At 35.8% G+C, this 17,249-nt stretch overlaps 2 protein-coding genes across 5 annotated transcripts; both read left to right on the top strand.

Moving 5' to 3' along the window:
- The first annotated feature begins 234 nt into the window (after positions 1-234).
- On the top strand, positions 235-13,178 carry LOC114164793. Of its 3 annotated transcripts, none has more exons than XM_028049557.1 (8): positions 236-631; positions 4,441-4,590; positions 4,692-5,672; positions 7,179-7,239; positions 7,320-7,426; positions 11,625-11,715; positions 12,397-12,444; positions 12,738-13,178. In XM_028049557.1, the coding sequence occupies exons 3-8, from the start codon at positions 4,834-4,836 to the stop codon at positions 12,795-12,797; spliced, it is 1,206 nt and encodes a 401-aa protein (XP_027905358.1). In that variant the 5' UTR covers positions 236-631; positions 4,441-4,590; positions 4,692-4,833; the 3' UTR covers positions 12,798-13,178. The 3 variants fall into 3 exon arrangements, with proteins under 3 accessions (XP_027905356.1, XP_027905358.1, XP_027905357.1); XM_028049556.1 differs by having other exon boundaries at positions 4,708-5,672; XM_028049555.1 differs by having other exon boundaries at positions 235-631; positions 4,441-5,672.
- A 1,029-nt stretch (positions 13,179-14,207) lies between these two features.
- LOC114195842 (coiled-coil domain-containing protein 124) lies at positions 14,208-15,695 on the top strand. Of its 2 annotated transcripts, XR_003606583.1 has the most exons (4): positions 14,208-14,868; positions 14,938-15,057; positions 15,167-15,264; positions 15,412-15,695. XR_003606583.1 is itself a non-coding variant. In XM_028086262.1 (3 exons), exons 1-3 carry the CDS (start codon positions 14,311-14,313, stop codon positions 15,176-15,178), a joined length of 690 nt encoding a protein of 229 aa, XP_027942063.1. In that variant the 5' UTR covers positions 14,208-14,310; the 3' UTR covers positions 15,179-15,695. The 2 variants fall into 2 exon arrangements, 1 of the variants encoding a protein (XP_027942063.1); XM_028086262.1 differs by having other exon boundaries at positions 15,167-15,695.
- Positions 15,696-17,249: the final 1,554 nt, after the last annotated feature.

Raw genomic sequence — 17,249 nt, forward strand, 5'->3', positions numbered from 1 at the left:
TTTTTGGCAAAGAACGGTTAGTAAATTGAGAAATTGGTCAATACGTTTTCTTATATTAGTCAAGGTTTTTTCATCCAAAATTAAAGAAATATACTATTGTGAAATTAAAAAAATGATAAATAATAAATATTACATTTTATTGAAGAGCTGAATATTAAAAAACAATGGAGGAGTATGTTCTACAATTGCTGGTAATGGTTTAATAAATTGAATTTATGACATTCTTACATGCATGATTAACATAACCGTTCTCTTAATAAATAAAATTTGGGAGGAGAAGGTGGAGCGTTTAAATTGATTGAGCAAATTGGTGAAGGAGGATGGGTGTTATTGTGCAGGCTGTTTAAGCTATAGAGAAATAGGATTGAATGCAGAAAAAGGGTGGTCTTGGTCAGTGACTGTGAGACACAACACTGTGTGTTTTTTGAACATGATGGATCCATCAAGAGACTCAAACTGAAACACAAAGGGGAGGGGTTATTCTGGGTTTTGAACAATTAAGGCTTTGGATGGTTCCCATATAGATGTGAAGGTTAAAACCCATTCATTCGTGTATTGGGATGCCACCGCTAGCCACTCTTTGCCTCTCCTCCGCTCAATGCAACGCCTCTACCATTTCTGATCCGATTGGGTGATGCTTCGTCCCTCTCATCTCATATTTTTTGCTGTTTGCCATTTATTTCCATTGTTAAAGCACCAAATTATTGTCTACTTATTGCTATTTCTTAGAGGTTTAGGAAGATTTAATTTCTTGTTGCTTTCAATTGCCTGTCTTTTTTACCCTATTGGAGATGCTAATAGCATTAACTCTGCGTTCATGCCCTAACCAGTAACCTTGGCTATTGATTTTTATTGAATGGATTTATGTGGAAAATCTTATCTTTATAAATATTTTCTTACTCAGCAAGGATGTTGAAATTGGAATTATCCACAGGTTTAGTCATACATGCAGGGGAAAACCATGAAAATATTTAAACTTTCCTTCCTAATAACTCAAGAAGGCACAGCTTTCTTATTCTTTGAAAGGTTTTCATGGGTCAGCAAAAACCTGATTCAATATTTGATTATTGTGAAATCCCTTTTTAAAACTTAAATAGAGACTAAGATACAAATTTATTTCAATCTTGAAGGAAGGTTTTATTGCCCTGGTTTGTAGTCACTTGTTTACATGGAAACAGGGAGATCAGTTGTGTAATGCATTACTGAAAGTGATTACCGAACTATTACAATCATTCTTTCTTTGCATCATGTGGTCTTCTATGAATTCAGTGTTATTGTGTTTATATGTTATGCTATCTTCATGGTCTATTTCAAGCAAGGGTGTCAACTTGTCCCCTTTTAACTATCCCTTGAATGACATCCTAATCTGTCGTCTCTTCAATTTTATTACCAAAAAATGAATAAAGTTTCACGAAGTTGGGTCCTCACCCACAACTTAGTTGGAGTTTTTGTTCTTTTAATAAAAGTTTTGGGATAACAAGCTTGACTTCTATGCAAGTGCAATTTTTCAATATTAGTTGCATTTAGTTATTTGCCTGCCGATTCATTAATTTTGTAATAAAGACCAAGGTTTTATATTGTGATAATTGTTTTGGTTGTCTTGCAATCCTTGATATCATGGGAAATTGCAGACTAATGCAATCAATATGGTTTCGTTGTAATCCTTAAAATTGCAGACAAATGCAGTCAACATGACTGTAAGTGCTGTTGCGAAGATCTGAAAAACCATGTCCATTTGGCAAAATCACGGCTGCAAAGTGTTTTTTAAAACCTTGAGCTGGCCTTATGGACACAACATCATTACGGATGTATTTGGTCCTACTCTTGCTGGTTTGGTGCATGAATTTTACCATTGACATGGAAATTGTGTTGGTTCCAACTAAATTAATTAGACTTAATTTTAAACCATGCAAATTTGTTGGCCAATACTCTCTTGTACTTTTCATCTCCACAACCTTAGGTAAGTCACGATTCTTATCCATGATTTCATTAATTTATCATTAAAGTAACAATAAATTTGTGTCGTGTTAGATAAATGACTTCATGAAACTAAACTTTAAAAGATAAACATTTATATAAGCTGTGCTACTTTCTCATGACTATAAAAAAACATTATTGAAACGTCCACCATTTTGGTGGATAAAATTAAAGTTGCACTAGATTGACAATTATGGTATGTAATTGTATAAGAGACATGACTTTCATGTTCTATTTACTAAATTTTATTAATGTTTATATGTTTTAACGAGTAAAGGTTACCTTATCAAGCACAAACTATTATCTTGCCTAGTAATGTCCCATTGTTCACTCCCTCCATATTTTGTCAAACAGATTGGAGAAGTGCATCAGTGTGTTGTATTTTTTTTTTGTGAGAAGGTGGATGAGGAGAAATTTTGTTTACTTCCTGTGAAGGAAAGTGTTCTGGCATTTTGCATTTAAAGGGGACAATTATTAAGTTGTAGAGAAGAAAAAATTAGGAGGATACAATGTGGTGCTGGTAATTTTTTTGGACGACTTTGTCTTTGTCGTAATTATTGGTTATAGATTTGAATTACTTGGTTTTATAAGGATTTGGACTTGATAATTGATACATATTTGGTATCAATCATACCGGCTTGTATTGGCTTGATTTTTATCCATGTTTCGATGAGAGAAATTTTCAAGTTAAAATGTATGGGATGAATGATGTAAAATGATGGGGAAATTAATGAGGTTGTCACGCAAGATACAAATGGGATGGCTATCAAGGAGAAAGGGATCAAAAGTTATTTGTAATCATAAAGTAGTTGCTATGCTCAAAGTAAAATTTTATTGTATTACTTTGCTACATGTCTAACTGTACTCTATGGTAGTGATTGTTAGGCTTTAAAGGGACAACAACAGTAAAATTTTGGGAGTTTCAAAAGGGAGATTTTTAAGGTGGATGTGTGGTGATCACATAAGAAAGGACAAGTTACAAAATGGTTGTATACAAGGATATATTGGTGTTACATTGATTATGAAAAGACAACTGAAAATTGTTTCATATGGTTTGATCATGTACAAAGAAGGTCAATGGAGACATCAACGAAGAGATTGCATAGTTTTTAATCCCAAAAATACAGGGAGAGTCAAAGAGAAAGACCAAGGACATTGAAGAAAGTTTCTAAGAGGAATTTTAAGATGAATATCTCCTTTGAGAGTTTGTCCTTATTTGGAAAAACCAAAGTCTCTCATCGACTAGAGGTAGAGAGTCAAAACACAATATATAAGTGAGTAATCCTCATCTTAAGAGTCCTTATGCTAGATTAATGCTGTTGTCAAATTCATGAAGCAAAACTTGCCCTAGTGCAACCAAATTTTTCTTGTTGGATGGGAGGTAAGGAGTGAGAGTGGGAGGAGAAATATGTGACTTAAACCCTTAGATGGATGGAGGACTTTAAGGGGTAAAGTTTACCCTCTTGAATTAGGGGGGTTGACAAGAATATGTAATTCCTCTAGATTTGTAAGTCATCCTCCTTTCATTACTCAAAATTCTAAACAAGGCAAGTCACCCTCCACCCTTCTCTCTCTATGTCCTCTATTAAGAAGTGGACTTTAAGTCCAACTCAATCCCACAAAATCGGCTTGTAATATATACTATCAAAATTGCCTTATCTTTAATCGGTGTGTGACTTCCAACACCCCCCCTTTCACGCCGAGGTATATATATCTCGTGCGTGGGACTAGACATTAATTGGTGGTTTGATATCGGCCCGATAGCTGGTGGAACTATATGCCCAACAATTATAAATCTTGCTAGGATAGACTTTAAAAATGACTCTGATACTATGTTAAGAAGTGGACTTTAAGCTTAACTCAATCTTATAAAATCGGCTTATAAGGTGAAGTTTGCACCCACTTATATGCTATGAAATTTCCGTATCTCTAGTTGATATGAGACATCCAATTTAAAAGCTTAATGCATAACTTATAAGTTGTACTTTGTACTTTGGATTAGGGCTAGTTGCTAGTGTGTCAAAAAAAGCAACCTACAAAGTGGCTAACAGAAGACCGAGTGTAATCTTGTGGAGTTTTAGCCATCGGATGATGGCTCTCTGGGGTGGTGCTATCTATGAATTGGGAATTATGGTGTACCTAATTCACATATTGAATAGAATACGATGTTTGATGGGATATTTAACATCTATAATTGAGTTTGTCTTGAAATGATTCATTGCAATATTTATACTGTGTTGTGCTGACATGTATTTTTCAGGTATATGAAGAAGGCATCAATTTAGTTTGTTCGATAACATTGGCCTTCATCCAAAATTTTTGAACCTTTCAAATTTATAGTTATTGAAAAAAATGCTTCAATATTGTTTGTAGTATGTATATGTATGATAGGAAGTTTGTTTTTTGTTTATACTTGTTTCTTATATATTTTTTTCCTACTTTTGTTTTTTATTTTTAAACCAGGTGGCCATTAGTGTGTTGACGGGATGAGATAGATGGACACGCTTCCAACAACTCAATAATCTTTAATTTGCTACACAAAAATTGGATTGTCTAGACTTTATCTCTGGGGCTCTGTAGCAATATACAACATTTTTTCTGAATTTGCTTCAGGTGATAATGTTAATACAAACTTCTCTCCTTAGTTCAGTTGAAGCTGGTCTATGTTATGTATCTGATGATGGGAAAGATGTTCTATGTGACCGGATGCCTAGTGGTGAAACTTGGCAGGTGTGTCTCGAATGCAATAGGTACCCTCTTGACTGGTGTACAAAAGCTGAACTAGTGGAGGCAGATAGAAGGAAAGCTGATGATCCTTACCGCTCAAGCTTGGGTCAGACATCAACTGCTAGTATAATGACGGAAAATACTACACCTAAACCTAAGATGGTATACAGGAGAAAGAAGCTTCGCAAGGACTCAAACTTCAAACTAGAGCCAACTAATATGCTGGCAAGTGCAAATTACCCTCCAGTAGTAAGCTCTGCTGCACATTTATCGTCAGCTGAGGAACAACCTGCTAGTGTTCGGGTAAATCATGAAATGGTGGATAAAAATCCTACCACACCTTCAGTCTTGTGCGATGGAGTAACCAAAGATAACATTCATAAAAACTTAGGTATTAGCAACATAAATGGTAGTTGCTCCCCTTCAAAGGCAGGTATGGAAACTGAAATGAACGGAAATGGTGAATGCTCCATCTCCAGTGTAATAGTCATGGATTCCATTAGAGAAGAGGTGACAACAAAGGATTTCTGCATTAATACTTTAAGAACCCATGGACTTCTTAGAGAATATCCTCCTGAAGATAATGGGGCTTCTGGGAAAGATGTTGTCATCACTGGTAATAATTGTTGTTCCAGGTCATGCAAAATATGTGATCGTTTAGACAGTTCACTGAACATGCTTTTATGTGATCATTGTGAAGATGCATATCATCCATCTTGCTACAATCCACGTTCGAAGAAATTGCCAATAGATGAGTGGTTTTGTCATTCATGTCTTAAGAAAAGGCAGAAAAATATCAAGGAACCAAGTATCCACAATGAATTGGGAAAATGTAGAGCTACCTCAATCAAGGGTGAATCAAATCCCATATTTTTGATGTTGAGAGACACCAAGCCATATACATCTAGTGTGCGGGTTGGTAAAGGATTTCAGGCAGAAGTTCTTGACTGGTCAGGTCTGATAAAAAGGTAACTTTTGTTTTATTCACAAATGTTTGGAACCAAATTTTCTATACCATTCTATAGTGGGTGTTTTTTCACATTGCTTTTAAAAATGACCTTTACTACTTTTGTTTGAGTAGAAAACTATTTTGAGGGGTTTAGTAGAATAAAGGGGTTCAATTTCTTGGAGTTCTAGTTTGTTCTTTCACTTTGAATGGCAACTTTGGGGTAATAGGGCTAGTTCTCATGGAAGGTTACATCCATGGAGTGACAGTGGTCAAATTAAAGTAGCATTTGTAACATTCTTTTATCTTTTGTTTTGAGCACCACATGAAGGTGCATTTGTGGATTTAGGGTCCATTTGTTGTAATGAGGGTAATTGTCGATGTTAGGATCCCAATGTTATATAAAAGGGTAGGGTGTTTGGTGTTAAATTTGTCTACTTTGGAAGACATTTTTATGATTAAGTGGTTTGTAGAAAAGAGAACTTCCCAAAATTGGAACGCATGTAAGTCAATGGAAGTGGAATGGTGACATCTAACCAAGGTTGTCAAACTTGAGAGTATTTAAACTCATGGAGAGTCCATAAATTCCACTCTCAGACAAGTGAATTTGCAAGAGTTTACTGAATCAAATCAAATATAATGTTTAAAACAGTTAATCATGGTCCAAACAAATAGAATATAAAATGGATCAAATGACGCAAATTCATCACAATATACTTCCTTCACCCTATAAGACTTCCAAAAAATCCCATTGAGCATTGAAAGTCTGAAAAGTCTTATCAATTTGTGAATACGAAGTGTTTTAGTTCTTGAGAACATCCAAGATGTATTGAGTGAAACTTTAGGTAGGGAAGTAATGAGAAGGAATGGAAAGTGTATTATTGAAAGAAATTAAAAAATATAAATAGTGAAGAAGTTAGTTGGGGTGAGACTTTCTGAGAAAGTCTATATTTAGTCTTATCTTATGGGGTAAGGGGGAAGGAGAGTTTTCAGTTGTTGTTATTTTTGAAGTGCAGAATGTCTCTCAAAAGGAAAAATTACGTTTGGCTGTCATTTTTATGGAAGGAAACATGCTTGATCAGTCATGCTGGATAGGTTTCTAATATGTATATGACATATTTGTTTTCCCAATACAGTTTTACCGGGAGAGTCATAGGAAATTGTAGCTCTTCAAGAATCGTTTTCTGCCACTCACATACACCTTTTTCCCTAGCTCTATATTCTGCATCAATACTACACCTTGGAACTATACTTTGTTTTTCGCTTCACATAATTAAATTGCCCCACAAGTCCATTCTAAATAGGCCATATCTAGATTAGGCTTTCTATCTGTGACTGAACCAGTCTAAACATTGAATGAGATCACATAGCACAGAAACAATTGATGAGATCACTCTACTGATTGGTTGATGGGTTTAATTTTCTTAGGTGAAATTATGCATATTTAGTGTGTTTATCTATATGAATTGTTCATGAGGAATATTTCACTATTGAGTTGCTTCCAACATCATTTTGTTGTTTCTTGCAGTGATGAAGATACCCTTCCTGAACCATTCGAAATTAATCCTTCAGACTTCAATAGACTGCTGGTAAAGGTTTTCCCATTTATTTTATTATCTTCATTTTAATTTGAGTCTCCCGCCGATGGAAATGCTTTTCATTTCTGCAGGAAGAGAATACGCGAAGTCCTGCTAAACTTAGTGCCATTGGTAATTGGATCCAATGTCAGACAGTTATAGACAGAACCAATGGAACAATATGTGGAAAATGGCGCAGGTAATTCATGTAACATTGTTGTTTTGAATATTTTGAGTTATGAAACAAGAAGATATGACTGTAGAATGGTGCAATTCAAACTTAATGCAAGGTTGTTTCTTAGGGGTTATAAGTTATTATTTTGAAGGATAGTCTTTTTATTTAAGATAACTTTAAGGCTATTAGCAAATGATGAAGTTCAATGTGAGAGAGAAAATATAACTAAAATGTAATTTAATCATGTTTAGATACATAAAAGCCTTTGCACTTGATCTCACCACAACATTTTTGTTTCTTGCTCCTCTAAGTGGCTAAATTTCCTCCAAGAATAATGATATATTTAGAGGTAGATCTCTTGTGTGGTCTATAGAACCTGCATTGTCAGCATTTGTTTAAGATGACCTCATTCCCCTTTGTAAATAGAATTCCTTTTCTTGGTGTTCCTTTCAAGTATTGTAGAATGTGATAAACAACTCTAAGATGAGTCTCCTTTCAAGTATTAGTACTTTTCAAGAGCAACCATTTCAACCATCATAGCAATTTTCAGTCCGTACTAGTCAATGCCTCATCAACAGTTTTTGAAATAGCTAAAGTATTTAGAAGACCAAGAAAGCTTTTGTGAGTATTGGATAGTTTGTCATAAGACAAAAAATGTGAATATGGGTACCTTTGCTTTTGAGTACATGCTCTAACACCTTTCGTTACTGCACTTGAAAGATCATGAATTTCAATGGTTGGCATATAATGTTCTTCTTTAATATCAGATATTTCGGGTATAGGTTCAGATTCAGACTTGTGGTGATTGAATAACAGACCTTGTCATTCATGAGTATACTTGCAGTGGATGGGTGGCATTTTTATTTTGTTCTCTAATTGTCTTTGGACTTGACATTAAAGGAGAATGAATAGGAGAAGGAACCAAACTAGACTCAGTAGATGGTGAAGTTTAGACTCAATAGATGGTGGAGCATTAATAGGACTTAATTTTGGGAGAATGAAGTTTTCCATTAAGAATAAATTATCCTTATCTTCAATGCATGAGCTTTCCCCTTGAAGATAAGGTTGAAAATATTACATGTTTTCATCAAAGGTGACATCAAAAGACACAAGGAATCGTTTTGTTGGAGGGTGGTAACATTTGTATATCTTTTGGGTAGTTGAGTAACTAATAAATGTGCACTTAATTGACCGAGGATCAAGTTTCCCCCTTTGTTTAGAATGAACATGGACAAAGGATACACAACCAAAGACTCAAGGTAATAGATGATTTGTTGTCAAAAGTCGGGGAAAAAGTTGTAGAATAGTTGAATGAGAATGTTATTTTCAGTGTTTTGGACGGTATACAATAAACCAAATAGGTAGCAGGAAGAAATCTCCCTAACATTGTTTTGGAACATATGGAGAAGAGAAGCTCGAGTTACATCTATGAGGTGTCCAATTCCAGTTTGGATTTGGAGGCTTCCCATGAAGTTTCCAGCACTTGTCCTGATTGTGTCACGAGTTCTTACAGTAGGTACATCAAAGGGAGTCTTTATTATCTCCTTTAGGTATATCTATTCCTCTTACTTCATTTCCATGTGAAGTGACTTACCCTTGTCCAACTATATTCCCCTTGTTTTGTACCAGCAAGGTCGAACTTTCATTTGATGGGGGATTTAACATTACTCCATCGCAGTTTCTTCTGCCCGAAACACAACCGCTGTCTCATTGAGGGACGACAAGTCCTTCCCCAGCACTTGAATTCTAATATGGTCAAACTTATTGTTTAATCCTATCAGGAGCTTGCAGATCATGTTCTTCTCCCTGTGGTGTTTGAGTAGGTCAACATCTTCATTACATTTTTCTTCATATTGTTCACAATGGTCTAACTCCTGCTACAGATTTTGTAGTTTATGGGCATACTCACTGACTGAGTAATTCCCTTGTTTTATATTAGAGATTCTCATCTTAATCTCATATTTGGGCAGCATCACCAACTTTGGAATAATTTACTTTACAACTATCCCATATCTCCTTAGTTGTCTTCATAAACATGTAAGCATCACTCACCTTTAATGTCATGGCATGGCATTCCACAACCACGATAGTACAACCACATTTTTCTTGTCTCATACTGCAAACTTGGGATCTAAAGACTGGAAGGTTGTCAGTGAAATGACCTGATTTACCCTTCCCTTTTAAAAAGGTTTGGTTGGACAAAGTCAGACCATTTTAGGTGATTTTTCCCATTAAGCCTAAGGTTTGGGTGATTATTTTGTAGTTTAGCATTACCCAAATTGTCTTATTGGTTAAGGATTGTCTGAGTATCGAACCTTTTTAAGGTTTGAAGTATGACAATGCAAGCCTAGAAGGAATACAGTAGACTAAAGAAAGGGTTGTGGGGTTGCAGCAGTGAAGGCTACACAAGAGATTACATAGGCTCTCAAGGATTGTAGAGTGCTCCTACCATGTCAGAAAACTGTTTTTGATATTATTTGTAGAGGAGCAATTGCTCTTAAATAGAATACAAAGACATAATAACTGAAAATCCTAATTTATGATGAATATAATTTATCCGTGCAATTCAGGATTAGTGATCCTGTACAATAAATATAAAATATATTGTGAACCTATTAATCCTCTTAAATATGGAATGCAATAAAATATCCTAATCATGTAATTAAAACTGTACAGGGAAATATTAACTGCAGCACAAATAAGGGGATTCTGACAAGATATTTAGTCCTTGATGGGAGGGGTGTGTGTTGAAGATCTAAGTCGACTAAGTATAATATAACCAAATTATAGTACGGGTCACTCTTACTTGTATCCTTTTTTTCGAAGTTTGTCACTACCTTAGGAGAAGAAATGAGTTTGGCCTCTGTCATATTGGTTTTTTCCACAATATCTCTTATGTATATGCTTTGAGTGAGATAAAGAGACCCATGGAGTCGAGCTTGACTTTAATTCCAGGAAAATAGATTAAAACACCAAGCTCTATCAATGAAATACCAAATTGAATTGAGTAGTGAGAATTCGATCAAGGCATGATTGTTACCAGTAACAACGATCAATATTGTTAAAGTTGAGAATTTAGGTAAGGTAGTGAAGGGCCTGTAAACTTGAGTCGAAATACTAAAAAACCAACTTCATCCATACCTTAAGAAGTAACAAAATATCATACAGTTTTTAAGTAAAAACTATCCATATATGATCATAGTATCAAAATAGTGAAAATACCATAATTCCATAAGTTTCAACATATCTTATATAGGTGAAAAGGGTACTAGTGGTCAAACAGCAGTCTCATCTGACAAGGTTGCAGACAGCAGTATCAGCACCAGTGAGTTTGCAGACTGTAGTATGATGGATTCGTCAAACAATAACAGAGGAGAATGGTTTGGGAAATTAGCATGAGTGAGTCACAGTTCCGTGAGAGAAAAAGACTTTAAAATTACGATGAACAATGACAATTCTGGGGCGAAGTCATCAAATTTAAAAATTTAATGTAAACACAAACTCACCCTTAAACTCGTGATTCTACTCGAGTTTACCTTTGAGTTCACTGAGTACATCCATGTTCAACATATCCAAGTCTATCATAAGTGTGGTCCAATGAAATAGTGGACTTCATTGGAGAAATATTAGTGGCAATGGATAGTTGACGAAATATGCCCATTTCATTGTAATGGCTCACCTTTTTACTGCCAAGGAGATTGCTGAGGTATTTCTTAAAGTGGTGTGTTTGCACAAGTTTCCCAATGAGTTCACCGAGTACATATACAAGTTCAGTATATCCATGCCCATGTCAATCGTGGTCTCATGTAATAGTGGACTTGATTCGAGAATAGCTAGTGCTATAGGGCTTGGAAGAATATTCGCGGTGACAAATAGTTGATGAAATATGCTCATTTCATTGCAATGGCTCACCCTTTGGAACCAAAGGAGTTTGCCGAGGTATTTCTTAGAGCGGTGTGTCTGCACTGCAAGAGTTTCCACGTTGATTTGTCCAGATATTTATCCAGCTTATTCTAGGAAAATTTGTTTAACTTATCTTGTGCTAAACTTCTTAATAGTTAGACTTATCACCATCAAATAGACCTTGCACCATCGTACTCTTTCTACTTATTTCGCACACAGAAGGGAGAAATGAATAAAGCTTGAGAAAGGAGTAGTGTGTGAGAGAGTCTCTTGTTTGTGCTTAAATTGCATTAATTTAGACAATGTTTTTGTTTGGCAGGGCACCTTTTTTTGAAGTTCAAACTAATGCCTGGGAGTGCTTTTGTGCTATCCATTGGGATCCATCTCATGCTGATTGTGCTGTACCCCAGGTGAAATATATTTAACTCTTCAGCTTTCTCCTTTCTGTTGATTGTCTTGTCATGAAGGTGTCACTTTTTAATTCTGAATTGAAAAACCTAACTTTTTTTTTTTCATTTTCTACCTATTTGCTTAACCAAGCGTGAACATGAAATATTATGCTGAAGTATTTCATTTATTATGATTGGAGTATTCCTTTTACTTTGGTTGAATATGGTCAGATCTCTATGCTCTCGCACAGACATATTGTTGTGTTCAATGGAGTGCATGAATATAACACAGATACAAGTATTCAGAACAATCAGTACAGGGGACACAACATATATGGCAAAAATACAAGACACAATAACATCACAGCTAATATATCAACGAGTCTTAAATTTTATATAAAACTTAACATTGAGATGTTAAGCATGAGACAGCTAGCTTGTCAGACATGTTCAAATAAATAAAAATATATTTAAAATATTTGATACTGAAATCCAATTTAAATTATAGTAGAGGTACAGTGAGTAGTATTTTGTGCCTTTCATGTATTCGACATGAATATGGATCTGGACAAGGCATAGCTCATTGTATTCGTATCATAAATTAGACAGTAAAATTATCATGTTAAATCCTTTATTTTGATCATTTCAAATATTATCATCTTTCATTAAATCCTATCCGTTTCACCTATATATTTGCTGCAGGAGCTTGAAACAGATCAAGTATTGAAGCAACTGAAGTATGTGGAAGTGGTATGGAAACTGCATAACTTTCATTATTGTATTTATGTCAAAGGAATATTTGGTGATTGATTAGCAGTTTGCATTTTTATACTTCTGTGCTAATAAGGGTTAATATTTTAACGAGGCTTGAATTGGTTTGATTAGTAAGGGACAAGGACAAAGGCAAAGGCTTTTAAAATGTATCCCAGTTAAAAAATTTACAGAAATATTGTTTACATGCTTAAACACAGTACACATAAATTTTGCTTTTTGCCATACTATATTGCCTTTGCTTACAGTTTACTCCTTACATGCTCATACAGCTACGGCCACGAATTTCTGCTAAAAGGAAAAAATCAGATTGCACACAAGATATGGATTGAAGTCGGGTGGGTGAGAGAGCTGGACATTTTGTTCTTGTACATGCCATGCTACTATTTCCCATACAACCCAATTTTCGATGTTCCATGCTCATGCCTTCCGCTGTTATTTTGTTTTTAAGGCATGACATGATGATAGTGGATTTCCAACATAATATTTCCATTTTTTTTTTCTTTTCTTTTTTGCTTACATGTGTATTGCGGGTAGAGGAGACAGTGAAATGAACCGTCATAACTTGGGTGTAATTTCGCCCATCTGAGGGGCTCCATATCTGAGTGATGCTCAATTTCATTTTTTGGTTTGTCTTTTCCGAAGCAAGAATTTGGATTTATGTACTCCATCCGAATTCAAATATGAAAAAAATAGTCCTATTTTTGTTTTAACTCCGAAGGAAATATGGAGAAAAATATCTTCAAGTGAGTGTTATTTGAAGATTTCAAATTTGTTAAGTTTTATGGTAAGGTGAACCGGAAGACGAATTTTGCGATATTGGATAATCCCTTCTATTTGTTGTCTCCCTGACAGAAAATTTTTGTAGTCAAGTTTGATTGAAACTGATGCGAAAAGGTATTGGATACACAGTTTTCCTTATTGAAATTTGAATTGTGCGCAATTCATGGTTTTTATTGACTGCACCTCCTCAGTTTCTTCGGTCACTCCCTCAAATTTCTAAAAAGATCATTTTACTACTTCAAAACGTTTTTGATTTTTTTTTTTTTGAAACAAGTTTTTTAAAATTTCTGAAATCAGATTTTTGGAATAAGATTTTTAAAACAATTTTGAGAAGTAAATTTCCAAAATAAGAATTTCATAATTTCTGTTTTGGAATATACGAAGTACATTTTGAAATGAAATATTCGAAACACATTTAATAGTATTAAAAAGAAGAGAAATAAAGATATTTATTTTTGCACCTCTTTATTTTCCTTCTCCACCCCTCTAAATGTGAACATCCTAACAATTTTTTTTAAATTTTAGATTATGTAATTCATAATTTATTTTTGACTTTCACATCACATGATCAGTAATTTATCTTTTCGCATAAAAAATATTTTAGATTACATTATTAATTTTTTTTTACATAAAAGTTTTTAATACACCATATAAAAGTAATTATTTTGTAAAAATAACTTTTAAATTACGTAATTTGAAAATATTTTTCAAATTAAAAATCTTTATTTATTAATTTTTCTATTGTATAATTCAAAATTGTCTTCTTAATAAAACATTTTAAAATGCAGAATCCAATTTCATGATACAAGGCAAAGAAAGACAAGGGAAACAAGAACAGAAGAGACAAAGGGATAATTTGGTCTTTTAACTATCCAATGGGTGCACATGCAAAGTACATGTGGAAAAAGAAATAGCCTAGAAATAAAGATGATTGAGAAGGAAGGAACGGAACTGAACGTCAGCTAACTGTCCCTCGTGAATATATAATCTGGTCACAGCACGCATCAAATTCGTTTTGATACATCAGCATCAGCACCGCAAGAAAAGTGAACCCTAAGTAAGATGCCGAAGAAGATGGGGGTGAACACCAAGGCGGAGGCGGCGAGGGCGCGTAAGAGCGCGGCGGAAACGGAGCGCAAGGAGAAGGAGACTCGACAAAAGGAGGATCAGTACTGGCAAGAGGCCGAGGGCTCCAAGTCACGTGCCGCCAAGAAGAAGGAGGAAGAGGCAGAAAAGAGGGCCGAAGCAGCCGCGCGTCGGGCGGAGGCGCGTAGGTTGGCGGAGCAGGAGGAGAAGGAGCTGGAGAAGGCGATGAAAAAGGTGGACAAGAAGGCGAACCGGGTGTCGATACCCGTGCCGAAGGTAACGGAGGTGGAGCTGAGGCAGCGGCGGGAACAGGAGCAGGCGGAGGCTGAGAGGAAGGCGGAGGAGGTGAAGAAGCGGCAGAGTCGCACTGCTGCAGAAGAGGAGTACGAGAGAATGGTTCTGGTGTCCAACACTAATCGTGACGATTCTATCATCGAAGCGAGATCTTTGGATGATGCCATCGCTCAGATGACCGTCGTCGACAACTTGCCCCCCGATCGCCATCCCGAGAGGCGCCTCAAGGCCTCCTTCAAGGTATAAATTCATTCTATTTTTCACTTTTTATCATTTATTTGAATTCGATCCGCTAACCATACCTTGCAGGCATTCGAAGAAGCTGAACTCCCTAAGCTGAAAGAAGAGAAACCGGGTCTTACTCATAATCAGTACAAGGACTTGATATGGAAGCTATGGAAGAAATCTCCTGACAATCCTCTTAATCAAGTAAGTCATCTTTTTTCTTTTATCAGCGATTAGCTTGGCGTCTTCTTTTCGATAGTGACTCTATTTCAAGTTACTTGCTTATACTTTTAATTGCTTGCCCTATGGACAGATTGCAGAGTGAATGATCAGCTGCAGCTGGATTGTAACCGAATGCAGCAGCCTCTTCTAGTGGCCATTTTCATGGCGTGGTGGATCCATTTCTAGTTGGTAAAATTATAATGCCTGCTCATCTGCATGTCCCCCAAATTCCCAATTAGGCGATAGGAACAGCTTACCTTTCTTCCCTGTCTCTCTTAAACTTACATGTTATCACAGGCTTCATTTCCTTTCTTGTTCTGATCCCGCTGCATGCAGAGTATCAAATTGTTCACCTTCTGGACTTGCACAGACATTGTTGCCATCAACTTTGAATTGGACTGCTCTGCTCGGGATAAGGGGTTTCTAAACTACATTGTATTTAAATTCAACAAATTATGGTATATCTCCCTTTAGTGTACGTTCACCTACACACAGTTCCTAATTTCTCTCATGTGCGATTTTGATCTCACATAATTCTCAGATTTTTTAATTTGTCAATTGGAAATAATTGAACAGAATGTTTAAACAAAGCTTGCAATGAATGCGAACAAACTTGCAAATGATGGTGTTGACAAAGCCATTGGGTACTGGGTCCATGGAGTAGGCATTGGCCTCACTGCCTCTGATGATTCCCATGACTCCCATGCCTGTGAAACCACCCTTAGCAAAGCTAACTCACACTTTGAACTGCATTAGGATCATTATCTTTGTCACTTAGGCTCTAAACCATAGCATATTCTTCTTGATAATCTACTGGTCTAACAGATTGAAGCATTGCCGCTATGAGCTTCTATGATTATGTGCAAATAGGGTTACATAACATTCTGTCCTTATTTTTTGTGCATCGACTGTATACTTCATGCAGAATAATACATCGACTAAGCTATTTTCTAATGTATATTCTCACAAAAGATATTGTACAAGGAAAAACTTTTTCCTTAGTTTCAATCATTTAAGAGGCACGCAACCTTGACCATCAGAAAAGAATTTTTGTACATCAGAATAGCTTTCTCTAATATTACTGTTCCTTACCTTGAGGCCAGCTAAAAACAGACGCTTACCTTTAGGCCAGCTCAAAACAGACGCCGGTTCTATTTTGATCTCATAGTTATTAGTACAAGGAATAGATGAACGAATATTTGCCCATTTCTCTTTTCTTGTGTTTCAAAGTTACTATTCTAGTAAAAAGACCTCTGTGGAGACTTGATTACAGCATTCAAGTGTGTCGATAATGGATAAATTATCATCAATGGTCAAACTGAGATTGCAAAAATGTTTTGGCAAGAAATCCTATCATGATCTAAGGTTTACAAGTTGCCAAAAACTTGACAGTTACATCCTTTAATTAAGGCTGCTGATTCTTAGCGTTAACCGGTGCCTGCCTTACATATGGGTCTTTTTCTTCCTGTTCTAGGTACTGGATACTTTGCAGAAACAAATGGGTTTGTGGCATCTCGTAGATACTGAATATGGATTTCAAACAATAGTTAGTATATCCTCATTGATCTTCCCACTCGTCCCTGCAAATTGTCTGACTATCCCTGCATTTGTAAATCGCCTTACTCGCAGTGCAACAACAAAGTTGGTAACCTTTAGAATTTAGGGCAACTTGTGTTGGCTTTTTGACGTGTACATGTTCTGTTATCATCCTTCAGTCCACAATTTGATGTCATCGTACCGTAGTTTCTCGTGTATGATGTCACCATAAGACCTAAGTCTTCTCTACTTTATGTCATGTAATTGGTGTATGAGAACACTCATTTGAGGCTTTGAAGGCGGTTAAGTCAGGCAGAATCCCTCGGTCTTTTAGATACTATGTGAGGAAGATCAGAGTTAATTCCCAACTCTTTGGGAACTAGTGCTAGGATTTACATATGCAAGGATAGTAGCATAAGTTGCAGTAATAAGTCGAACATCACTAGGGATATATTGTTTGAAACCAATATAGTATTTACGAGATGTCACAAAAACATGAATCAAGTACCTGGTGTCCTTTAATGCTCAGAACCTGTCTAATTTTATGATAGGGATTCGGTTTTCAAAGTCACTCATGATCACACATTTTTCAATCTCAGTTTGATCCACTAATGGCAATTTACCAATTTTCAACATTT

This window comes from Vigna unguiculata, chromosome 9, assembly GCF_004118075.2.
Source record: "Vigna unguiculata cultivar IT97K-499-35 chromosome 9, ASM411807v1, whole genome shotgun sequence".
Lineage (NCBI taxonomy): Eukaryota > Viridiplantae > Streptophyta > Magnoliopsida > Fabales > Fabaceae > Vigna > Vigna unguiculata.